The sequence below is a fragment of the Hippoglossus hippoglossus genome, chromosome 11 (genome assembly GCF_009819705.1).
Source record: "Hippoglossus hippoglossus isolate fHipHip1 chromosome 11, fHipHip1.pri, whole genome shotgun sequence".
Classification (NCBI taxonomy): domain Eukaryota; kingdom Metazoa; phylum Chordata; class Actinopteri; order Pleuronectiformes; family Pleuronectidae; genus Hippoglossus; species Hippoglossus hippoglossus.
In genome coordinates, this window is record NC_047161.1 from 1,968,605 (window position 1) to 1,994,371 (window position 25,767).

The 25,767-nt window shown below is 42.1% G+C and overlaps 5 protein-coding genes and 1 long non-coding RNA gene across 7 annotated transcripts; 2 read left to right on the forward strand and 4 right to left on the reverse strand.

The window, feature by feature from the left end:
• Window positions 1–517: 517 nt before the first annotated feature.
• LOC117771027 lies at window positions 518–18,538 on the reverse strand. The gene is made up of 3 exons (XR_004615489.1): window positions 18,527–18,538; window positions 7,987–7,990; window positions 518–1,022 (listed from the first exon to the last, which is right to left on the reverse strand). It is a non-coding gene; the product is annotated as an uncharacterized LOC117771027 (long non-coding RNA).
• On the reverse strand, window positions 525–7,439 carry tap2a (transporter associated with antigen processing, subunit type a). The gene is made up of 11 exons (XM_034600851.1): window positions 6,891–7,439; window positions 5,997–6,111; window positions 5,788–5,918; window positions 5,076–5,281; window positions 4,780–4,977; window positions 4,523–4,651; window positions 3,674–3,862; window positions 3,233–3,406; window positions 2,519–2,678; window positions 1,953–2,089; window positions 525–1,364 (listed from the first exon to the last, which is right to left on the reverse strand). Exons 1-11 carry the CDS (start codon window positions 7,402–7,404, stop codon window positions 1,173–1,175), a joined length of 2,145 nt encoding a protein of 714 aa, XP_034456742.1. The 5' UTR covers window positions 7,405–7,439; the 3' UTR covers window positions 525–1,172.
• psmb9a (proteasome 20S subunit beta 9a) lies at window positions 8,091–11,876 on the reverse strand. Of its 2 annotated transcripts, XR_004615475.1 has the most exons (7): window positions 11,601–11,876; window positions 11,445–11,512; window positions 10,046–10,177; window positions 9,519–9,648; window positions 9,273–9,414; window positions 8,505–8,698; window positions 8,091–8,229 (listed from the first exon to the last, which is right to left on the reverse strand). XR_004615475.1 is itself a non-coding variant. In XM_034600993.1 (6 exons), exons 1-6 carry the CDS (start codon window positions 11,649–11,651, stop codon window positions 8,571–8,573), a joined length of 651 nt encoding a protein of 216 aa, XP_034456884.1. In that variant the 5' UTR covers window positions 11,652–11,876; the 3' UTR covers window positions 8,091–8,570. The 2 variants fall into 2 exon arrangements, 1 of the variants encoding a protein (XP_034456884.1); XM_034600993.1 differs by having other exon boundaries at window positions 8,091–8,698.
• Window positions 12,814–15,968, reverse strand: psmb12 (proteasome 20S subunit beta 12). The gene is made up of 6 exons (XM_034600992.1): window positions 15,809–15,968; window positions 15,316–15,386; window positions 14,508–14,639; window positions 13,750–13,879; window positions 13,524–13,668; window positions 12,814–13,264 (listed from the first exon to the last, which is right to left on the reverse strand). Exons 1-6 carry the CDS (start codon window positions 15,854–15,856, stop codon window positions 13,137–13,139), a joined length of 654 nt encoding a protein of 217 aa, XP_034456883.1. The 5' UTR covers window positions 15,857–15,968; the 3' UTR covers window positions 12,814–13,136.
• psmb13a (proteasome 20S subunit beta 13a) lies at window positions 15,918–19,321 on the forward strand. The gene is made up of 8 exons (XM_034600978.1): window positions 15,918–16,053; window positions 16,269–16,353; window positions 16,877–16,974; window positions 17,749–17,889; window positions 18,013–18,128; window positions 18,429–18,487; window positions 18,650–18,801; window positions 19,136–19,321. The coding sequence occupies exons 1-8, from the start codon at window positions 15,992–15,994 to the stop codon at window positions 19,245–19,247; spliced, it is 825 nt and encodes a 274-aa protein (XP_034456869.1). The 5' UTR covers window positions 15,918–15,991; the 3' UTR covers window positions 19,248–19,321.
• Window positions 19,322–20,094: 773 nt separating this feature from the next.
• Window positions 20,095–23,091, forward strand: psmb8a (proteasome 20S subunit beta 8A). Its single transcript, XM_034600977.1, has 6 exons — window positions 20,095–20,483; window positions 20,756–20,897; window positions 21,229–21,340; window positions 21,573–21,702; window positions 22,108–22,312; window positions 22,550–23,091. The coding sequence occupies exons 1-6, from the start codon at window positions 20,334–20,336 to the stop codon at window positions 22,636–22,638; spliced, it is 828 nt and encodes a 275-aa protein (XP_034456868.1). The 5' UTR covers window positions 20,095–20,333; the 3' UTR covers window positions 22,639–23,091.
• The last annotated feature ends 2,676 nt before the right edge of the window (window positions 23,092–25,767 follow it).

The window sequence follows — 25,767 nt, forward strand, 5'->3', positions numbered from 1 at the left end:
TCTATTTTTTTATTATCTACAACATAGGGAGGTAATGTTTTCACTGCAGCTGGATTCTCAGCAGGAAAACACAAAAACTACAGAATGGATTTTCACGATACTTGTTGCGATGATGTAACATGGGTCAGAGAAAGAACTCGTTAAATTTGAAATCATTTACAACTTTAACATTCGGAGACATTGTCCTTTTCTCTTTTACATTTGTACCAATCTCCCATGGAACTAGAAGGACACTCAGTTCAGTGCATTTCTATCCACCAACAGTCCCCTTAAATTCAATTAACCAAATTTTACAAACTCAGATACTAATTCCCAAAATGTGCAGATCCGTGAATTATTCTCTGGGATATTGGTGAAAATGTGTTAAAAAATGAATCTGCCCCTTTGTCAGGATCTGCACCCAAATGTAATGATTTCTTTCTTAGCCCATGTTGCATGATTCCTCTCTGACTATGATTGAATCTGATCCTGTTCATCAATATTTTATTTAGGACAGAAATAAAAAACAACCTTTGGCCACTCTGATCATAAATGACGATTGTGCGTCGTCATGTCAAACCTTTATTCACATTAAACAAATACAAGGCAATGAACCGGAAAAATCATACTGATATATATATATATAGATATTATATATTTGGAAGAAATCTAATAACTTTATGGTGCCTAATGTTATTTCAACAGTCTGCAAAATAAAGAGTAATAGAGCTAACAGAGTTGTGGAGGCGTGTTTCTAAATTAAATACATAAAACCTCTGAATGAAAGCAAATTTATATTTATACAAAACAATTTCCAGAAAGTGAACTTGTTATCAGAGACTTTTTTCAGGTTAACTGCTGCTGCTGTCAAACATGTGCACAGTCTGCTGCAGGTTTGACACCACATTGTATTCTGAACAAATTGCACACATTTAGTTTACACAGTTTTGTTCTCAGTTGTATTAATTTTGTATGCATTCAGTTTTCTTTGTCTTTGAGTTACTGCGTCTTCTGCATCAGTCCTCTTTCCTGGTTTAATTTGCCTGGTTAAATACAGGGGCTCAGTAAATGGACCGGACCAAGTGCTTCACCAGAATAGGGGTAAGTGGGATATGACGTTTTAGTTGTTGTATGTTTTGTTTCCCGCGACATATCAGTCAGTCAGTCAATCCATTTTCAGCCCATGTGGAGTTTCACTCAGCGAAGTGCCTCTCCACCAGCTGGTAGTAGCTCCCCTTCAGGTCCATCAGCTGTTGATGAGTCCCTCGCTCCTCCACTTTGCCCCCACCGATCACAGCGATCTGATCTGCCCTCTTCACCGTCTCCAGCTTGTGAGCGATCACCAGCTTGGTCTGGTTGGGACGCTCGGTCAGGGCCTGCTGAACCTGTGTGTGATGACCAAAACACGGAATCTGATTCAGTAGCAAGGATCACACAAAAACGATGAGCGGAGATTCAAAGGTTTACATGCAAAAATCAGGAGGTCACCATTTTCTCTGAGAATTCCTTCAGACTTTAGACAATTTTTCACTTGGACTTAAAGATTAAGACTTGCTGGTCAAAGGTTAAAGGTCACTGTGACCTCACGTCCGCCCTACTCCTGTGGACGTGATACATCAGGAACGCCTGGAGGGAGTTTCAGTACATCTAGGTTCAGTACGTTCACTTGGACTCAAGGATGAACTGATGGTCAAAGGTCAAAGGTCAATCTAACATCACAAAACTCATACACTAATTATGATAAAATACCTTTTGGTAAATTCATTTTAAGTCGCTATATACATTCTGTGACACTGCAACCTGACTGGTTAGATTCTTCTTGAGCTTTGAGCTAAGAATTTGAAATGTTTTATTTACATTAATGTACAATTCTTTTCCATATATTTATGAAAATTCTCCTTCTTACTAACTTCATGTTCATCAGAACTGAACCAAACCTACAGACTTGGTGATGTTGTTGTGAGAAACTTTACCTTATTTTGATTCTCAGTGTCCAGGGAGCTGGTTATTTCGTCCAGAATGAGGACCTGTGGCTTTCTGACCAGAGCTCGAGCGATGGCGATCCGCTGCTTCTCGCTCTTGGATAACTGGCCACCGCCTTCACCCACCTCTGAGAAACAATAATATAAAAAGAAAACAGATTGGTATTGAAAATTAATACCATTAAAAGGAAAAAAAGATACAGAAAGACATGATGTTTTGATGTTAACTCCAGAGAAAGTAATGTCTGAAAATGGTTAGGTGTTTCAGACAGAGGCTGAAAAGAGGAGCTGCAGCAATGGAAAGTATGAGGAAAGTGATGTTTTCTGAAAATCTGAGAATGTAAAGAACACTTGTTAAAATTGTCCCATGTCTCCTTTAATGTTGTTCTAAATAATCTTCCAAATAAGTAAAAGGATAAAAATATAAAATAAAAATCTTGCTCTCCACATTCATCACATTGTCTTCATTCACACAACCTTCTTCTAAAATCCAAAGCAGGTCTTTGTGCCGGTGTTGTTGGTGTGAAACAGCCTGAGGGGCAGGTACAACAGATTACCTGTGTCGTAGCCTTTCGCCAGCAGCTTGATGAAGTCATGGGCGTTGGCTTGGCACGCCGCCTCCTGGATCTCGTCCAATGAGCAGCCAGCGAGCCCGTAGGCGATGTTGTCTCTAATGGAGCCAGAGAAGAGCACAGGGTCCTGGCTCACTACTGCGACCTGTGAAACACACTTTCATCAGCTTGACTGAATAAATAACATGTATTGGAACAAAAACGATCCATTTAATTATTCTTACACAGTTACAGATATAATTGAACTCTCGGAGGACATCATTTTCAGGATTTGACTTGTTTTTATGGGGTTAAAGGTGATTTTTATCTTGTTAGTTAGTTTGTGAGCAGGATTATGCAAAAACTACTCAATGTATTTTCATGAAACTTGGTAGAAGGATGGAACATTGGCCAAGAAAGAACCAAATACATTTTAGTGCAGATCCAGATAAAAATTACAAGATCGGACGTTTGTTGACATTTTCACTGCTTTTCCAGGAAATAATTCATATGTGTGTGTAATTTGGTGCAGCTTGATTGAATTTAAGGCAAAATCTGGCTCTTGGCGGAGGTACGTGATCTACTGAGCCACATTCTAGCTTCATCTGATGTTTGATGGTCTCAACACTTAACAGTGAGTTGGAAGTATTGGAATTTCTGAGCTCTGCTGGATAAATGCTTGGTGCTCTCTGCTAATTTCTTCCAATAATGAATAACAACCTTCTCATGGAGGAAACGGTGGTCGTAGGATTTCAGTGGCTTGTTGTCCAATAGGATTTGTCCATCCTGCGGCTCGTAGAATCGCTCCAGCAGACTGACACAGGTGCTTTTTCCCTCTCCCGATGGACCCACCAGCGCCGTCATCTGACCCGGCTTCAGCTCCAAAGAAAAATCCTGAACCAAGAACACAGCAGTGGTTGTATGACTAAAATATCTGACACTTAACCTGAGGACACATGGAGAAAATCTTAATTTGTCGCACTGAACTTGGTTGAAGTTGAGTTTCTGTCTTTGTTATGTGTCCATGTTTTAGAAATAATGACCTTTTCCTTATCATTGTCGGTTTTCAAAGGGTTTATTCCTTCATTCATTTTTTTATTTTATGAGCTGTCTAAGAACCAGAGGATCTACCCCCGGCTGCCTGGCGTAGAGAAACCTCACCTGCAGCACTGTTTTGTTGGGTTTTCCAGGATAAGCGAAGCTCAGACGGTGGAAGCTGACGTGTCCCATCAGTCGATCGGGTTTGAGTTTTCCATCTGTGCTGACCTGAGGTTTTCTGTCCAGATAATCAAACACTTTCCCCGCAGCCCCCACCGAGTTCAGCATGTCACCGACGATGTAGGCGAGTGTCTGGAGGAAAGAAGTCACAGGACAGGGCTGGGATCATTTCAGCTGTTTTCAGACATCAACTCCTGACAATGTCATTCTCTAGACGTTGGGTTTCACACGTGAAGAAGCAGCAGGAGATTGTCTGAGTCAGACTCGTTCACAACAACAGGAAAATGTGGGAAACATTCAGGCGAGGGGTGAAGCCTGTAGAGCAGCAGGAGGCAGGACATGACGTATAAATAGTTCTGAAATCCTGTGTTTTTAAGCACATCAGCACTGGCGTCGATTCTTATCACCAAAAGTTCTCGAATCACCTCATCTTCTGCAGCACCTCTTTTTTATCTTGCTATATTTGTATTATTTCAGTCTTGTGTCCGTCTCGTTATAGAATCGTTATGTGAATTCTCCAGACATTTTCCTGATGTATTCTCACATGAGCTCACACGGACATTTTACAGATATTTTACTCGGGGGGGGTGGCAGAAAAACTCCTGAGATTGTCCAGAGCAACTGACTCGGACAGTTCAGTGCATGTGTGAAACATGTTAAGAGAATGAAGTCACAGTTGCTAAAATAAATATACATATTTTTTGCTGTGAGCTGTATTGCTCTTCTTCCTGCTCAAAGTTCAATCAAACACCAGCCCTGACTGAAAACTATCCACAGTGCATGATGGGATACCCTGATGCTGTGTCCAAGGTCTGACTGGTAGAGGATGAAGGAGAGCAGGTTGCCAGTGGTCATCTGTCCGCTCTGGATGAACAACCTGCCGTAGTACAACATTAGGACCTGCATGACCAACCCTGTCAACTGTGGGGAGACACACACACACACACACACACACACACACACACACACACACACACACACACACACAGTTAAATAAGGTCGTTTGGAATGATGTGCTCAACACTCAAAAACTCACTCAAACGTCTCACCCTCCGCACGAGCAGGTAAACTGCACCGACAATGTCCCGCCGGGTCTTGAGGGCTTGCATGTCCATCAAACGGTCACCATAGCGACGGGCCTCATGTTTTTCTGCATTAAAGCTCCGCGCCACACGAATACTGGACACCACCTCCCTCGCTGCTTCGTTTGCCGACGCCATCGAGTTCTGCATCGCCAGGGACAACCTCTGAGGAAGGAGGAAAACGATTAAAAATAATGCCTCACACACAAGGAGCTCTTCAGTTCTCAGCGTTTACTCATCACTTGTCATCAAGCTACTCTCACCTGGTGGTGTGTGTCGTAGATGTTCTGAATGAGGCCGGTGACGGGCGTCTCCATCAGTACCAGGAACGTGAGCTTCCATGACAGATTCATCATCAGGGAGATCATGCCCAGGGTCTTGATGAGTGTCCTGAGCAGCACGTTGACGTTCAAACACACGGTTCTTCCCATCAGTTCGGTGTCTTTTGACAACCTATGTGTGATTTCACCTACACAGAAAATGAATAGAAATGTACTTCTGTCTCGTCCTGTTCCGTCATGTTTTCATCCCCATTTGTTTGTTAGTTAGCAGGATTACACAAAAACTGTTCAGCCAACTTCCATGAAGGAAATTTCCAGAGAGGAACTCATTACATTTTAAGCGGATCTGGATAAATGGGAGGATCCTGGAATTTTTTTCACCTTCTTTAACATCGTGAGATATGGTGTTTTTTTTTTCAATATCACTAGTTTCCCAGAGAATAATTTATGGATCTTGATGAAAGAATTCTGACATATTAAGAGAACTAATATCTATGAGTGAGTTTAATTTGATGCAGCTTGACTGAATGTAAGGGACAGTCGGGCCTTGGTGGAGATATGAGCTCTACCAAGTGCCATTAGTTGCCGTTCTTTGTTTGTCCTGGAATGCCCTTTCTTTATATACCTTATACTTCTTCTGTCCCTCATGTGCACTTATTCATACAGTGTAAACTGCAAGTCACAGGAGCCGTACCTGACTTTATGGTCTCGAAGAATCCAATTTCCTGTTTGGTCAAAGCCCCAAACAGTTTGACTTTCACTCTGCATGTGAAGGCGCTGATGGCACAAAGCAAAAGACCCCCTCTGCAGCCTGCACTGACCGAGCTGGTAAATAAAAGACAGGCAGTGAGACGTGAGCCACAGACACATGCTGTTGTCTGGAGGGAAATCACTGACTCTTACCTTCCCAAAGAGTACAGGCCCATGAAGAGGAGAGCTGATCGGAATTCACTCAGCTGGTACTGACCACCCAAGATGTCGATGACTCTCCCAGTGTAGAATGGAATGAACATCTCACCTGAGAGTAAAATCAGACACACGCACAGACAACAGATTATCATGAAGTCAGGGTCGCTGCAAAACCCCGGGGCCCCAAGCTGAGAGGGAGCCCCCCCTGAGAACGGCTCATTACATTGGTCCACAGCCACAAGAAGTTTGTGAGAACCCCTTAAATGTAATGATCGTTGCTCTAGGCAAGGTGTAATCTGCATGTGAACCTAAAGTTGCCTATGTGGTAAATGGTGAATATTTCGCACCTGTCTGATGGTTTGTTTGTTGGATTATATAAAAACTACTGAATGGATTTCCAACAAAGTTGGAGGAAGGATGGGACCCGGGCCAAGGAAGAACCCATGACATTTTGTCCGGATGTGGACAAAGGGGCAAATCCCTTGTGAGATTAAGATTTGCAATTTAAAAAAGAAAATAATTTAAAAAGTGCTAATTTTAGGGGATTTTTGGGGCTTGGTTGAGCTCTAATAGATCTACGGTTCAAAATGTGTGTTTTTAACAATAGTTTCCACTGTGTGTTCATCACAGCTGATAACAGTCTGGTAATTTTTCTTATTGATATATCAATATCCATGAAACCAATTCTTCAGCCTATTGATTTTATTATGATCCCCATTAGCATCAACTCTTCCTGGGGTCCACAAACAAAAACACAACGTTAAAGACAGTCAATTATATTCAAATCACAATATCAAGTATGTTTCTGGAAACATATTATCCTACAATATTCCAATGCACTATACTTATCCTCTATAGGCCCTTTGCCTTCGCCCTCTGTGTACTTACAGACAACAGCCAGCGACAGGAACACAGACCCTCCCAGCAGCAGGAGGTAGTCGGGTCTGTACAGCCTCAGCACTCTCACGAACAGCACCCGGGCCTTCTGCCTCGTCTCTTTACCGGCGGCCGCCTGGTCGGTGTCCGGGAAGGTGATCTCCCAGAACAGCGCAGCAGCCATGGACGCGGCGGCGCACAGCAGCCAGCAGCAGCGCGCATCCGCCAGTCTCCCACACTGGCCCTTGTCATGGTACAGCGCCTCGGAGCCGGTCTCAAACACCGCGGGGAGCAGACAGTACGCCGCTATAACACGCACCAGCAACGGCCTGAGGTCCCCGAGGGCGAGCAAGGACAAGACCGTCAGAGCCGAGCACCGGAGAGCCGCACAAACCCAGAGACGTGCAAGATGCGAAGAGACGCTGAGCGTCACCACAAGTCCTGACGCGTAAAGCAAAGACAGGTCGACGCACACGGCCGCTATCAGAGCAGCCGCTTTGTGAGTGAGTGATGTTTTTCCTGCCATTCCTCCAGCTACAGTTATCCTCGTGTGACCTGCTCTGCTGCGTAAACTATGTTTTTGTTTCCATCCACTTTCAGTTTCATTTTCTAGCAAGGGCAGGGGGTTTCCCTTAAACCCAAACTGCACAGTGCAAAACTGAAACCTCGAGTAGGAGAGCTCAGGATTATTAAAACGAACATTTACACCTATCAGCCATTGAAAAGTAATGGATTTCACATAGATTTGTCACACATCCATCACATAGCACACCAGGGCCCACATATGGCGAGGAATGGCACTTGGGCCAAAATAAGCCATAGCAATACCGCATGTAAACCTAAGGTGCCAAAGGTAGCCTGAATTTGTTTTGTGTTATTTGAGTCATATTCTCTAAATACAACTGTTGGCTCACATCCAGATTACACCTCGCAGAGAGCACCGCATGTTTGCCAAAACTGGTCCACATTTTTTGGGGGATATTTGCTATTTTACAAGTGGGCAACTTTGGGCTCACATCCATTTGTGCAGACCACATAGAGACCAGAAGTGCTGCATCATTGCCTGAAGTGGCCCACATCCATATGCGGTGTCCTTTTCTTCCGTCACCTAACTGATCACATCTTTATCCATCCTGGATGAAAACCTCCACTGGTGTCTCTGACAGTTTTCTCCTTTAGCACATTAAACATCTCACAAAGAAAAAGTCACTCTTATAACCCAGATCGTTTATTTGACATTAAATACATGTGTGGGACATATTGAGATTACAGTATGATATAAATCACATGTGAAGTATATTTAAGGCTTTTACTCATGTCCAGTCTCAGTGGAGGATTTTTCTAAATCAGGGGCCACAGTTAATACAGAGGGGCCAATTATGTCTAATATCTGTGCACAATTGATTCAGTAGGTGAACATTTAAGTAACTTCTTGTTACTGTCAGCTCTATCGCTTTGAGCAAAGACTCACATCAATGAATATACTGTATTTTGGAAATATTTCCTTGTTCAAGCACATTGTGTACTTAAAAAAAAAAGGTATAAAAAATTTCTGAACAAATTGTCAAATTATTCTGTAGTAAGTGACTAGTTTATTTGAAAAAAAGACAACTGACGGGACAGGGGCCCATCAGATTTCAGCTGGGACCAGTGACCACATATTTTTCAGGTCTATATAACTCAATATGTGGATCACTGATTGCATAAGGTGGGCAAGTCATTTCCGAGAATGACTTTCTCCTCCGTGCCTTGTTCATCGATGGTGACAATGAAGGCCACGCCGCCACTGGAGCCGTCACGGTTCATTGCCAAAGAGAGAGCTATGAGAGAAAAGAGAGAGAGAGAGAGAAAGAGAGGGAGAGAGAAGGAGAATGTGAGAGACCATAGACTTTATATAAAGATGGACAACGTGTCTCAACGTGCTCCCACTATCCAATAATGAAGCGAAAATATCCAAACGTGAAGTCTGTGCATTAGTGATGGTGAAGCCTCGCTGATACACAACATCACGAGTCTCAGCTGTCAATCATCATGTTTCATCCCATTTTTATATCATCAAACTAATTAAAACCAAACTTATCAGAGACATGAACACTTGAACCAACATCAGAGTGATAAGAACCACATAAAATAGTATTTAATTGACATGTACATTGATTTTAGTTCTATGTCCCTTCTGCTCACATGGAGGAGACAGAGTTTATGACCTATACTGCAGCCATCCACCAGGGGCTTCACTTTCGGGGAGATGTCATGTCTTCCATCTTGAGGTGAAACAGGTGAGGACACTGAACTAAAATTGTTTCTATGAGACAAAATATTTAATATAAGATGAAATAAGAGAATGATTGATCCTCTCACTAGTTAGTGAAAAAAATAAAAAACAAAACTTACTGTTGACAACAAACTGCTGGCACTCCTCTCTGCTCATTCCCCGGCGATACTCCGCATCAACAAACCCGTACACGTAAAAGCTGCCAGAGCCTCCAATTGCAAATGGCTGCCTTGTCAGGAGACCGTTGAGGGTGGCAAACACCTGGGAGAGGTCAAAGGTCACCGGACCAGAAGGAAACACTTATGTTACATTTATCCCAGTGATCTTTCTTGTCCTCTGCAGTCAGCTACTCGTGCTTTACTCACCTGTCCTCCATCTTTTTTGTCCCAGCCGGCCACGATCAGATGCGCTGACAGCTCCTCCTTGTACTTGTACGAGACGTTCCGCACCAGAGTGGCAGCTGAGCGAACCTGGGGGTCGTCACCTATCTCAATACTGACAGGAGCAGAAGGCACAGTGGTTGATGGCCTGACCACTGCAGTTTCACTTCACAGTATCTTTGACCTTTGACGACCAAAATCGAATCAATTCATCCTTGAGTCCAGGTGAACGTTTGTGCCAGATTCTTGAGATACGAATTTCACAAGAATGGCACGGATGGATGGAAAACATAATGCCCCCGGCCAATGACTGTGCATTATGATTTAGATTCATTCTTAAGGACACTTGTGAAGTGCTGATATATTTTTCATTGAAACTGCCAGTAGCTGAAACTTGGTGATGAATGTGAACAATGAAGACATAAAATGTGAAAACTCGTATTCCTTGCTAGTTTTTCAGTCGCTGGAATCAGGAGGGCTCGTCCAGTCGCAGCTGGACTACACTTCAGTACCTGTGGACATCCAGCTGGTAGTTGACGATCTCTGCAATGGTCTGAGCGTCTGCTGCAGATCCTGACAGAGCACAGTAGATCTTGTCATGGAGGGGAGACAGTTTGTTCATCACCCTGTTCACCACTGATTCTCTGGATGGAGGAATGAATACAGAGGGAAAAGAAGAGGATGTAAAGTGTGTGAGGAAAGGTGGAGAGAGAGAGAGAGAGAGAGAGAGAGAGAGAGAGAGAGAGAGAGAGAGAGAGAGAGAGAGATTTCAGATAGGGTAGACGATAAGCCCCAAAATGATATAAAGTTAAAAAGGATATTGTGATCATGGAGGAGGCTCAGAGCTCCAGTGAACCAGGGAGAGGTGATTGGCACAGATGAGACGAGTTGGCCAATCAACTCTCCCTGGATTCAAGAGGCAGCAAATGGGCTGCCAGGGAGAGAGAGAGAGAGAGAGAGAGAGAGAGAGAGAGAGAGAGAGAGAGAGAGACAGACAGACACAGAGAGAGACAGAGAGACACAGAGAGAGACAGAGAGAGACAAACAAGAGCAGAGACGGAGAGAGACAGAGCGAGACAGAGAGAGAGAGAGACAGAGAGAGACGGAGAGAGACAAACACGAGCAGAGACAGAGAGAAACACAGAGAGAGACAGAGAGAGAGAGACAAACAGAGAGAGACAGAGAGAGACAAACAGAGAGAGACAGAGAGACAGAGAGAGACAAACAGGAGCAGAGACAGAGAGAGACAAACAGGAGCAGAGACGGAGAGAGAGAGACAGACAGACAGAGACAGACAAACACGAGCAGAGACGTAGAGAGACAGACAGAGAGACACAAACAGGAGCAGAGACGGAGAGAGACAGATAGAGAGAGACAGAGAGAGACAGATAGAGAGAGACAGATAGAGAGAGACAGAGAGAGACAGAGCTCACCTGAGCTCACCTGAGCTGCAAAGCCCACTTTAAGTTGAGTTGTTTGGATTTATTTGTTTGGCTTAAAGAAATGAAGATGGTGAAAAGCAACAGAACTGTCTGTGTCGGAGACTCCGGTGGCACGGTCAATTGCCAGATGTATATATGTATGTTTGTAAAGCCCTTTGGTCAGATTTGGTGGTTTAAACGTGCTGTATAAATAAACAGAGACGTTCCAAACTGTTGACTTTACGCAAGAATTGAATCCTGTAAGATCCAAGATGGTTTGAACACTAGGTGGTGTTATGAGCCGTGTTCAAACCATACATTTAGATTTATATAAATGTTGTCATAAATGTGATATTAAAAGCAGTATTAATGTATTTCATCAAATAACAGTCATACAATTTAGTTTACAGCTCAAGAGAACAGCAAAACATTTTACATTGAATTATACTGGACACAGTGCACGCAAACACATGCACACGCACTAACTTACCCCGCAGACACTCGGGAGTCAGACCCCAGCACGACTCCTCCATTGAACTCTATGGCGATGATGGTTGTCTACAAACAGAAGGAGAAATGTTCTGAACTGCTGCGTATTTACGCATCTGGCACAGGAGTAACAAGACATCCCGCCTCTTATACTTACTCCGGTTTTCACCTCCTCAGACAACCACTCAGGCCCCGTGTCTCCCGACATGTTGATGCAGAGACTCCGGTACCGACGACAGCGACTCGACCTGCCGGACAGCCGAGGAGAGAGGAGGGAAAGGGCGACGCCTGACGGAAACAGAAACCTTCCGTTTAACGTCGTTTCCTTGTTGGAAAATTGTGTTTTTCACCAGTTCTCTTGCTTTTTGTGACCGAATCAATTCTGCGTCAGCCGGACTCCATGTTTTCCTGCAAAGCGAAATTGAAAGTTAAACTGTCCCTCCTGTGTGATTCAAACGAACGTACGCGTTGGGTGCATTTTTTAAGATATGATAAAACTTTATCGATGTTCTTTACACATTCACCTGTAAAAGCAGTAGATAGTCAGGATGATGTAGACAAGAGATAAATAAAGGCAATAGAAAAAATATATAATAGCAATAAACTGTATGTAGTAGAACTAAAAAACGATGTGTATAATGATTCAGGTACAGTGTATTATACATGTATACAGTGCTGGTTGACAGTCATATAGAGTGTGTTCAAGTGATGTGTGTGTGTGTGTGCAGCATGTCATTAAATTCAACTCTAAAAAGAGACTTATCATGATTGTAACAACAAAGGAGGATCAGACTCTCCTTCTGTATGACAGACCAAATACAGTAAAATGAAGATTTATGTGATCATGACGATGTGCAGTGTCAGTGATGCAAACTTTACGCAACATGTTGGAACACAAATGTTCTTAGTTGAACAGATGTTAAATAAAACATTTCACACTGAACACTTCACAGTCCTGCAAAACTGAAATAGTTTCAGGAGGCATTTAATACAATGCAAGTGCAAGTCACATGTTTTTGACAAGCAATGTCTCCACTTTTCATTCTCTGCTGAGGAATTTTATGCAGAATTTTATGTTCTGATTAATTCAAAAACATAAAGGTTTTAACCGAGACGACGCTGAGTGACACAAGGTACTCATCTTTTTATCGGAGGCACTGGAACAAAAGCCTGTGTTTTAATTCCTGTGTGATGATTGAACTTTAAAGTTTGGTATAACGGTCATTAACTCCACTTCAGAGCCACAAAACGCTAAATATTTGTATTAAAACATAATGAGAGGGAATTCAAATTTGGGGCAAGTGCAACACAAACACATCAGAAATCGACGAAGATATGTTGAAGTACAGAACTAAAAAAGAAAGAAAGAGGAAGGTTTTGGAAACTATTTATTTTAAATTTACATTTTTCCGTGTGTCACAAATACATGAAGACAAAACATAAAAAGCAAAAAGAAACCTGATTTATTTAAATGGAAACAATTTCATTTGATTTGAAGTTTGATCTTGAGTTTGTTTAAACTAACTAACAGGTTACACAGCTGCTAACTACACACTGTTAAATATGTTTTTATGACTTCAGGTGTCTGGTTTTTATATCCCAGTCCAACATAACAATTTAGAAATAAAGCTGTGGAGTTGAATCCAAATCAATACAAAACAAAATGAAAATGTCAGCAGGAGTTTGAGGGTGGTCACTCATGGTGGAACTTGGGCAGCTTGTCACCAGGTACGACCACATGCTCCACCCCCGTTTCCGTGACCACCACCAGGTTAGCCACACCGCCGCTGACGTTGTCTCTGCCCATGGCCAAAGCAAGAGCTGAGGAGTCGGGAAGAGGGCGATGAAGCAAAGGGAGGGAGGAGGAGGCAGGAAGACAGGAACAACAACAAAAATGGAAGGTTAAAACAGGAAGTGTGCAACATTTATACAGCTCCTAACAACAGCTAACAGCTGAAAGTGTTAAAAACAGATTTCCATTTTAGTCAAAACAAAACAAATTATTTCCAAATCCTTAAATCAACATCCTGAAAAATCCAGTGTAGTCTATAGGAGTTTGCATACATAAGCAAGATAATACCATTAAGGGCAAACTGTAGACATTCTTCTCTGCTCATGTTGGGTTTGTATTTGGCATCAACGTAGCCGTAGATGTAAGTGCTTCCGGAGCCACCGATGGTCACAGGCTGACGGAGTAACATCCCACCCAGAGACACGACGTACACCTGGGGAACCGAGGAGGACACCGTTATATGCAGCAGAGGCTTTACATACTCAGCACTGTCATCACCTCAACCTCAACCAACCTGTGGCCCGTCCTTCTTGTCCCAGCCTGCTGTGATGAACCCGGCCTGCAGCTCCTCTTTGTTATTGTAGCACAGTTCCTTCAGCACCGACGCTGCTGCTATCACCAGTGGAGGCGTCTCCATCTGGACGCTGTGGATTAGGGTCAACAAAGGTCAGGGGAACTACATTTTTAAAGAAGACAAATGATTCCTTTTCAGGTTTTCTTTCCTCTTGTGTTTTGTATAGATTTTTTGGAATGTAAATGTGAACGAAAAAAGTTAAAAAGCCCAAAGTCTGTGGTAGCTCCACAGAAATCACTGACATTCGACATCATGATGCCGTTGAGAGACTGTTTTTTTGGGGCCTTCTGGTTTTTGTTTCTAGTTTGACCAATCACATTTGAGCAGGTTTTGGTTGCCCACAAGTGAACAGTTCGTGTGCAGAGCAAAAGAGGCAGAACATATTGAACGAAATGCATCGTCAATGGGCTTTTTGATTTATCTGGATTCACGTGCAGATAGCTGTTAATAGAGATCAGCCAAAATATCGCCTGGACCTAAAACACCAACAGAAAGCATCACTGTTTGAGTTCTGCCAGTCGAACGTGGAGAAACGTTCGACTGGCGTGGACTCGTCTGATTGTTAACAGTATACAGCGAACAGAAGATAGAGCCTCGGTCTTGTCGACTTTGTGTGTATGCAGACATGTACATGTATCACTTGGGCATAATGTGTGTAATATGTGTACATGTATTTGTAGAGTATGTGTGTAGGGTACCTGTGGAAGGACAGGTGGAATTTGGCAGCCTTGGTGACGGCCTGAGCATCTGCGAGCGAGCCGGACATGCAGCAGAAGATCTGGTCATGAACCTGAATCACCTTGTTGATGGTCTTAGATGAGACAAATTCCCTGAAGACGAGAGAATGAACACAGTCAAAACACAGAGCGACTCCACCATCTGCGGCAGGACGTCTATCACAGAGTGTAAAATGAAGATGGACGACGTGACAGCTCCCCAAAATGAAGCTAAAGCATCATGATCAACACCTGGTGACTGGCAGCAGTATAGGTCATTAATCCCGCCTCCTCCATGTTTGTGAATGGGCCATGGATCAAAGTAAAGAATCAAAAGTAGACGTGTCATTTTATCTAGTTCTTATCAGATGTTCAAGTGTTCATGTTCCTAATAAGTAGGCAAAACTAGGCAAAGCAGTTTTATTCATAAAGCTTAATTCAAAATCAGAAAGCAGAGTTTAAAACAACTTTCAAGAAAACAAAATGCATCAAAAGGAGCCGAATAAAAGAGGTAAAAGAAATTATAAGGATGAAATCTGGGAGTAAAATAATACAAATAAAACAGATAGAGATAACGAAAATATAAAAATAGATCAATCAAGACAATGATGGTATGACCTGTGGTTTATATACAGTCTGTGGTTTATATACAGTCTGTGGTTTATATACAGTCTGTGGTTTATATACATCTGTTTAAGATTTCTATTTTTTTAATTTCCTCGGGTGCATGTGTACTTATTTGTAACTTTAAATATACCGATGTTTCTTATCTTATCTTATCTTATCTCACCCTCCCATTGAAGCCCTGGAGTCTGAACCAATCACGACCCCTCCGTTGAAAACAGCAGCCAGGATGGTGGTCTGAGGGACGAGAGGGAGAGTATCTGTGAGTTGGGATTCTCCAGCATGGAGAAGAAGCCGAATATGACAGAGGAAGAAAAATACACAAACACAGCATCACATGCGTCATTTCCCATGGCGTTACTCAAGGCTATGAACTCTGGGATTTGGAGTTCCGTGGGGGATTTTTCTCACTGAAAATGAAAGTGTAGTTTTCTTTGTAGAAACATAAAGAAAAAACTCTTTTAGATATAAAAGCTGAACATTCACTCATACAACAACATCTGGAATATTTACTCCTTTGTCCTTTCGCTTTGTCTCTATTCAGGTGAAGCATCACCTGTTCGCAGCGGATTTCGGTTATTGACTATCTTAGTTTTGAACGGGTTCTTTCGTGTTTCATGAGTAGAGAGAGAAACAGAGAGGACACCGGATTCACTCACCCCTGTGCTGACTCCTTTGACTCGTGAGTCCGTGCAGCGTTTCTCCATTTTTATCTCCGAAATCGAAAGAGAGGACGGAGAGGTGGCACACCGAGTCAGAACAGCGACCTCCGGCGCACCGTGACGCACCGTGACGCACCGGGGCGCAGAGAGACGCGCAGAGGAGCCGCAGTCACATCCACTATGGCGCTATCAAATGTCCTGGAAACTCCTGCAGCCGGGTTTGATTTCGACAACGCAGCGAGGTATGATCTTGATCTAATGATTCTGAGCCACAGATTGAATCTGCGATGACCACAATAACATGTAAACTCCGGTTACTCTTGAGAGTTCAGCAGGAACAAAAGTGAAAGTAACTTTTTTTCCTGCGTTCCTTTAATCAACGACATACTGATAATGTGTTTATTATAAATGTAATATATATTCACAGATGACCCATGATCTATCTCTCTGTCTGTAGAAATGCTGCTTTCGAGGGTCTTTTTGCAGGACAGGCACCTAAACCTCTGAAAACAGGCACCACCATCGCAGGGGTGGTGTTCAAGGCAAGTTCAATTCTGAGTAAACTGCACTGATATAAATATAAATAGACAAAAATTTATTGATGATACTTAAAAATATGTAAATTTGATTCTGCACATATTTTTCTGAGCATATATTGACTTTTCAGCGAGTCAGTGTTGTGCATCAGATCCAAATGAATAAAGACAGAAACTTTCAGAAAGATGAAACATGACTGTGGACAAAGAGGAAATGACACTATTAGAAAATCAAACAATAACCCAGCATGGACATTACAAAAAAATGGAATTGTGAAGTTTGTTGATGTAAATGTTAAACTCCGACCTCCAATTCAACATTGCCTACCTGGCCAAAACAAACAATCGGCCATCGTCTGATGATGAATTAGCCTCTGGGGGCAACGGCCAATAATTAGGGGCTTCCAGTGTAGACTCAGCTTTCCATTCACTGTACCTGCACTGTTTATAGTCCAACTAGTTTCTTAAATCAAGAGTCGAACGTTTGTCCCCTGTCAGGGACCAAGTAATATTTATCGTCTTGGTGCAGGATGGCGTGATACTGGGAGCAGACACACGAGCGACCTCCAGTGAAGTGGTGGCCGACAAGATGTGCGCCAAGATCCATTACATCGCCCCGAACATATAGTAAGTTTCACGAGTGTCGGAGCAGAAATCCACCATCAAATACTCACTAGAATCATTCTGTGATGTTTTGTATTTTTACTGAACAGTGCATTCTGCCATGAACTGCCTCCTCTAGTTATATCAAAGTCCTATACATCCCAGAATGCCACATGAGAGTGCAGTTTTCCCTCTTTAGTTAAATCTGTCCCTCTATAGACATGCACTAAACACTAGAGATCCTCTGGACATCCGCTGGGGCTGTATGTCTGAGAGCCTCCGGACTTTCTGCAGACTTTCTCCAGCCAGTCCCCAAGTAAAATGTCCACAGAAACTCTGGAGGAGCCGACGAGAGAACACAGCAGGAGATCCTCCGCTGGATTCACCGTGAGCAAGTGGGTGTGTTGATTTATAACATGCGACAGATGCACAAATGAAAAAACAAAGACAAAACAATCATCTCAGGATGAAAAAGCGGTGCCATACTCGTTAGAAGACACGGGTGAAGATGTCACGAGAGTTTGTGGAAGAACCAACATCAGTATCGATATTAACCCGTCACGTCCTGCCTGCTGCTCCCCCCCTCACCTGAGCGCTCCAGAGATTTCTGTTTTGTTGTGAACTTGTCTCCTGCTGCTTTGTTCATGTGTGAAAGGCAGCAAACCTTCAGAAACCAATTCTGCAGACATCCTCTGGAGATCATGTCCAACAACGACAACGACATGACCCCTCACCTTGCCTTTCCTTCCCCCTCATTTGTTTTCTCACAGTAGCTTTACTTCTTCTTTCTCTCTGTAGTTGTTGTGGAGCAGGTACAGCAGCAGATACAGAGAAAACCACAGAGCTGGTCTCCTCCAACCTCACCATCTTCTCGCTGAACAGTGGGAGGAACCCTCGTGTCGTCATGGCCGTCAACATACTGCAGGATATGTTGTACAGGTTTGTGTTGCCCTTTGACACGTACTTATAACTTCGGGTGTGGAAACAAGTTACACACGATTTTAAAGTAGCCCTCACTTTCTTTAAAGTTCATTTTTCAAATGTTTGATCTCTACTCCTCAGGTATCACGGCCAAATTGGTGCAAATCTTATACTGGGAGGAGTTGACTGCACAGGGAACCACCTGTACACAGTGGGACCATATGGGAGTGTGAATAAGATGCCTTACCTTGCAATGGGTATGTTTAACACTCTTCTGTAAGTATGTGCACAACTGTTATAGTAGGAGCAGAGTCTGTGGAATTACTTACACTTCCCTTATAATTAAAGATTCAATTTTTGACTTGTTAGGACGCTGTGGAAAACCTGTGTGCTTACTACGACTGCTCAGGTCTTTTACTTTATCAAATGTGTCACTTGAAACTGAAACGCAAGATAATAATATATAAACAACATTATATATTATAATTTGCTGCAGATATGCATCTTATCCACTCTCAGACTACATCAGCTGGATTTGCTCTGTTGTGTTCATGCAGGATCCGGTGATCTGGCTGCTCTCGGGATTTTAGAGGATCAGTTCAAACCTGATCTGGAGGTATGTGATTATTAGTCCTCATCATTTAGACTGAATCACAGAAGTGTTTGATTAACTTTTTATCATCTGTATTTGGATAATGGCTGGTATAGTATGGCAGTGCCAAATAAGTCTCTACATTAAACACATGGATTCTTCTCCATATTGATTTGTGTCTGTTAGCTGGAGGAGGCCAAGGAGCTGGTGCGTGTCGCCATCAACGCGGGCATCATGAACGACCTCGGCTCAGGCAACAACATCGACATCTGCGTCATCACCAGAGAAGGAGTGGACTACATCAGACCATACCAGGAGTCAGAGTACAAAGACAAGAGGTACAAGCTCCACTTTATTCAAGCTCTGCTCCCTGGACAGATTCTGCATTTCAGTCACTCAGATCTCTGCCCATTCCCAGCAGTCCCCTGAAATTCAATCGAGCGTCACCATATTTCACACACTCACAGACATCAGTTCCCTAAACATGCCTGATTTTTTTCAGCGATATCCATAAAGATTATTCCCTGGGAATTTGGTGAAAATGTAAAAAAAACCCTCCTGTCTCGCAGTTACAGAAACTGATAAAAAGAAAATTCCGGAGTCCTTCCCCTGATCTGGATCAGCATGAACATTAATAAGTTCTTTCTCCCTCTCTCTCGCTCTTTCTCCTAGGAAAATGAAATACAGGTACCGTCACGGCACGACAGCGGTTCTGACCGAGAAAGTCATCCCCTTAAAGCTGGAGGTTGTACAGGAGACGGTGCAGCAGATGGACACAGCCTGACCAGGATCACTTTAACACCACAACATTTTTCGTATTGTTATTTGTCAGATATCAAATAAAAGCAGTAAAAAATCTCAGATGTTTGATAAACGTCACCGTGTCTTCTGCTCTGCTGCTGTACTTCACTGATATGGAACAGAAACTCTAATACTTCAGCGGTTACTGCAGCACTACAGCAAGAAGGGCGGCCAAGATTCAAACATGTTTTTACAATAAAGAATCATGATAATAAAAATAATAAATAAAATCCAGTCTGATGTCAGTTGCCTCTTTTGATTCATCATATCCAATAAAAAGAAAAAGGTTTTGTGCTGTAGGTTATGTTCATTTATGTCATTGTGAGTGTATGTAAGTGTGAAATGTGTTAAAATGTTTAATTGGGTGACTATAAATATATATATATATATATATATATTTAATCAGTTTAGTCACAGATGCCCCTAAACATTTGGGGCATCTTAGCCTATGCTCTTTTTTTTTTAGCAAATACAGGATGGTTGAATAAAACTTTTCTTTTTTAAATCAAACAAACTTTACACAATTAAATGTGAATGTGAAATCTGAACTATATATATATATATATATATAGATGTACATGCTCAATGTTCTCTAATAATGGTGTAGTTTACCAGGTCGTGATGGTAAATTGATGCACATTGTTATGTACTCATGTACTACTGATAAATAAGTCAGCTGACTTCCCATAACCTCAGTGCTGCATTCCTGCCTAGAGACAGATGATGAGAAAATACCACGCTTTCCTATTGGTTCGTGCTTTGGCTCGATTTTGTTCTTTTATTCCAGATTATTTTTCATTCTAACCGATTAACTATTTGATTAAACAGACAGACATGCACTTGATTAGTTATCGAAGCTTGGACACAGTTCTGTGTCTCACATAGTTATTTTATATTTTGTGAGACGACGCCACAGAAATTCTAAAAACTTTCACTTTCGGATTCATTGTTACGCACAAGGAAATTATTCTTGACACGTTGTCAGGCGCCTTCATTATTTCGGAAGTTTTAAGCATCTTCACGATAGAAATACATAGAACATATTTTTCATTTTCCACTTAAATACACGATGGCTCTTCTGGACGTAAGTGGTTTTAATCGTTACTCTGAACTGCGCCGTCAGATTCTTCCAGCGGGACAGACACATCTCGTGGACCGAACCAACCACTACAGCTTTGGGACCAAAACTCCAGAGTTCGCTTTACCTCTGGGTGTAGACGTGAGTACCAGGATGTTTGTGATGAAGTTATTAAACTGAATCCTGTCCGGTAAACCTGCCACAAGCGTGACGCGTCAGAAGCCCCAGACATTTTACGCGTCTCTTGTTTTCACTGTGTCTGTTTCAAATCATGCATTTATCTTAATCATCATGGGCTATTAGCAACATATTACGATATGAAATGTATATTCCACTCTCATGTTCTTTGACACACACACACGCACACACACTGTGGCATTACTCATGCGCCTTTCTTTCTGGTTCCTTTCCAGCCCTCAGCGTTTCTCAAGTCCTGCAACCAGGAAGCAGGTGTGTGTATTGACCTGAACCACGGTACCACCACCTTGGCCTTCAAGTTCAAACATGGAGTCATCGTGGCTGTGGACTCCAGAGCCTCAGCTGGACGTTACTTAGGTGAATACACACATCTGAAGAAGCATGAAAGCTAGAATCACCTTCCTGTGGTTTTATGCCTCCACTAACCAGTGCAGTTTCAGTCTACTTCCTCATGACATCCTTGTAACCTTTGACCCAGGACACTCTGCATCTATGGTCCAGTCTGTAGTCATATTGCCCAGTCACCATCATATCCAAAATACTTATTCATCAACTAAAGCTCTTCAGGAGGAGATTTGAACTGTAAAACTTTACTGCTAAATGACAAGTTTAACTGTGGTGCTGTCATCTTGATTCACTCTTGGTCACTAATCGTTTCCCTTTTCCAAAATGTGTCATGGCCTCGCAGCTTCCAACGATGTCAACAAGGTCATAGAGATCAACCCCTACCTGCTGGGCACCATGTCGGGCAGCGCTGCAGACTGTCAGTACTGGGAGAGACTCCTGGCTAAAGAATGCAGGTCCGTCATGCAGTTCTTTGAAAACACACATAGACTATATCAATATATAAGATAAAATTAGATTTTATTAATCCCAAAGGAAATTCTTGTGCTAGCTTGCTCCAAGATATCCGAAGAGATCACAGAATCCCAATATACACAGGTTTTTTAAGGACAGTGTAAAATAGGCTGATTTATCAATTGATTTTGTAAATAATTTATCGGTTCTTTCTTTTATTATTCCTTCATCCAGACTGTACAGGCTAAGGAACAACCACAGGATCTCTGTGGCTGCTGCCTCCAAGCTGCTGTCCAACATGATGCTGGGTTACAGAGGCATGGGCCTCTCTATGGGGAGCATGATCTGTGGATGGGACAAAGAGGTGAGCTGTCGACGTTTTTGTCTCACAATCATCACAGTATTTATCTGGTAATCCCACTGACAAACAAACAAACAAACAAACAAACAAACAAACAAACAATCAAGCCAACTGACAGAGGGGTAAAAACCTAACCTACTTTGTGAAGGTAAATATTCACTTGATATCCATATGCCTCTTGGTTCTGAACCACCCACTGACAGTGTAAATCTAGATATATAATCATGAAGGAGCCAGTTATACATTCCTAAAATATAAAATTTTAATGATATCATTTTTTTGCAATGTGCTTATTGTTATTTCTCTTTCTTGAAGCCCTTGTATTGTTTTCTCAGAATCTAGTGGACTGGTAAAATACTGTAAGCAGCTTGTGTTTGGGTAATAATGGATAACTGTGCTGCTCTCCAGGGCCCTGGTTTGTACTATGTGGATGATAATGGGACGCGTCTGTCAGCCAGCATGTTCTCTACCGGCTGTGGGAACATGTACGCCTATGGCATAATTGACAGCGGTTACAGGGAAGACATGACGGTAGAGGAAGCGTATGAGCTGGGTCGTCGAGGCATCACTCACGCTACGCACAGGGACGCCTACTCCGGTGGAGTGGTGAACAGTGAGTATGCTCTGAGAACTTTTGTTTTTCACTTTTAGCATTGTTGAGTTATTTAAGGCTTTCAGCTGAAGGGACATTTTTGTCCATCAGTTCGTACAATAATTTCTTCAATCAGTGACGCTATGGTCCAAACTGATATGTCATTTCCTGTCAGCCATTATCAAAGACAGCGTTAACCTGTGTGTGTGTGTGTGTGTGTGTGTGTGTGTGTGTGTGTGTGTGTGTGTGTGTGTGCAGTGTACCACATGCGAGAGGACGGATGGATCAAGGTGTGTAAAGAAGACGTGTCCGAGCTGATCCATCGCTACAGGAAGGGAATGTTCTGAACTTGACCCCGAAACAAAGATCAACCTTAACAGTCCCAAAACAGTCCAATCATAGGTTTGATATTGTTAAAATGATGTAACTTTATAAATTTGATTAAGAGATGAGACTTTATTGTGGGAGTTTGTGGGTAATGTAGTGTGTGGTCGAGATGATCTCAATGATTTTTAATAAATTAGATGTCAGTAAATTTAGATGTAACTGGGTCAGACCTTTGTTTCGTTATTGTTCTTCACATCATGTAATGTGGGTCCTGAACATGTTGATGCTGTAGCTCTTCAAGTTTCCATGTAGTATGTGTGAACTATATTGACTGTAAATAAAGATGGACGACATGACTGCTCCCAAAACTGAAGCCAAATCATCTGGATCGCCCCCTGCTGGCTGGCTGGGGTGTAGTTCACAAACCCCGCCTCCTGTATGTCAAAATCCACATTAAAGAAATGTTTCTAAAAGATTGTTTCTGTCATTTTAAGTTGTTTTGAGTTGAAGATTGATGTACGTTCAAGTGTTCATGTTTCTGGTAAGTTAGGTTTTTTAATTTGATATTTGACGATATAACAACATGACCGACTCACGATTGATAAAGCGTATGTTGGGAATTGTGTCTTGAATTCTATAAATGTTTTATTTCTACATTGAGTAGTGGAAGTAAATATTTAGTTCACCTGATCATTACAGGAGGATCTAAAGAAATACTACGACAAACTGGATGTGCAAAACCTCTGCAAAAAAAAATCCACCTTAAACCTGAGACTTCCACATCGTGACACCGATAACTGGTCTCGCAGTCGAGGACACGGTTATATCAGTTCATGTAAAAAGTTTGTACTTGTTCATTGGTTGGTAATGCAGCAGCTGTGATGTCATCTGTTGCCGTGCAGAACTCCGGCCTGCAGGTTTGGCCCATGGGTCCCACAGCACATTACATCTAGTTGAGTCCAAGCAGCCTAAAAACTAATTCCTTCACAGTTCCGATGTCATCAGTTTCCGGGCAGATTTCAGTTTTCCCAGGAAGAAGCAAAGCACCGCTCTGATCTGAGTGAGTGTGAGCGAGAGATCAGTGGATCTGCTCATGTCTGATAATGAAAACACTCAATCACAAAGTGGTTTTACACACGACTACAAAAACAACTGTATAATAATAATAATGAGATTATTAAGACAGCAGCAAATCAAACATGAAAATTTCCTTCATAATAAAACCACCACAATCATTTTCTTGTCATGTGTAAAATGTCTTTGTCATTTTCCTGTTGAGAGTCACAGGTTTGACCAAATAGCTTTTTCCTTGCTGCTCTTACAGGTCAAATCCACATTAGTTTATTCTCTGGGACAATAATGAACATTTGAACTTTCACAGATGTGTTGAACTTTTCTACACGTTGAATCACAAAGAGGCAGAAATCCCAGAGAAGATCAGAGACTTTATTAAAAACAGAAGTACAAAGGGAATGAAACAGCAAAGCATTTTAATTTTACATTTATCTATAAAAACCCAACACAAGAAGAGAAATTGAGCCTCAACGTTCAGTTTCTACACTGTAAAAATGAAAACTTGAAATTGTGTTACTGCGATTTCTAAATATAATCAACAGAGAATATTTAATGGATTTGTAAACGTATTTGCTTCAACTAACTTTACTAAGTTAAATTTGTAAAGTTGCTGAAGTTATGTTGGCAAAACACAAAATGGTACGTTTGTGATATGACACGTCTCATGTCTCATCAGGGGAAACGTGACCTAACGTCATGAAGGTGAGTGTTTAGGTTGAATACAGGACAGAAATTCTGGTTCTGCAGCTGCCTATTTTGGCGGCTGTGGCTCAGGAGGTAGACCGGATCATCCACTAACCAGAGGGGCACAGGTTCGATCCCCAGCTACTCCAGTCCGCATGACCAAGTGTCCATAAGCAAGACACAGAACGCTAAAACTACCCGACAGCTTCGTGGACAATGTGTGTGATTGACGTGTGACAGAAAAAACACTGAGTGAGTGAATGTGACTGAGTGAGTACGGTAATGTGTCTGAGTGGTCAACAAGACGATATCAATGTATTCAAATGTTCATATGGAGAACATCACTGCTCAGGGTGATCAACTTCACGTCTGCATGTGGAATCAACTGCTTGAATCCTCTGGAGCCTGACGAGCAGGGACACTAGAACTCGCAGCTTTGAGAAAATGTGAAGTTTTTAAATTCACGAAAGATAAGTTCAGTAATTTTGCGCTGTTCGAACCTTTTCATTTTTGCAGTGTAAATGTTAACAAGGCTAAAACAGAAAAGTCCCTTGTCCCTAAAAACTAACAGGAAAATTAACAACATTTCATATGAGATACTTAAAACATCCCACAACCCTTTTATAATCTCCACTAAAATGAACTTTAAAGGTTAAGAACACAGCAAAGCATGAATATAACCAAACAAAAAAAATCAAGCAACTCTGGATTAATTCATTTCTTGTTCAGGCCAAATTAGAAATAAAATAAAATCTGAATATTTATCTGGAAAACAAATTTTGTACTGATGCTCGTGTTGTGTGTCTGTGTGTGACAACAACTCATCATTGTGTGTAATTTGATGTTACTTTGTATAAATCATGAATCAGTGTATTTCCTGGAAAATTAAATTGAATCATTAACTGGATGATTTGTGTCTGAGTCGAATTATCAAGACGATTCACCACAGTGATGATTAACAACTTTGTGAAACTGTCAAAGTGACCTGCAGTAATCTGAGCAGCGACAGACAAAGAGCTGCTGCTGGACTCACAAAGAGCCGTTCTCCTGTTTGTTCAGAGCTCAGTGAAGCTCGACCGTCTGCAGAACCACAACTAGAGAATCAGCTGTTGTCGTCCCGATCAACAAAGTCAGTCACGCTGACGAGTCCCAGCCGCAGCTGCTACAGAGCTCTGGTCGCCTGTTTATTTGAATTCTATTAACATTGATTGCATCACTTGTCCAAATCCCACCAGATTCAACACTGCACTTCCTTGGGCCCTTAACAACACACAGGTCAAGTGTGAAGCTGATAAAATGAACGGTTCTCGAGATACGTGAGTCACATACCAACAGATTTATGGAATCATGAGACAGATTATATTTCCAGACCCTAAAATGAGGATGTGTGG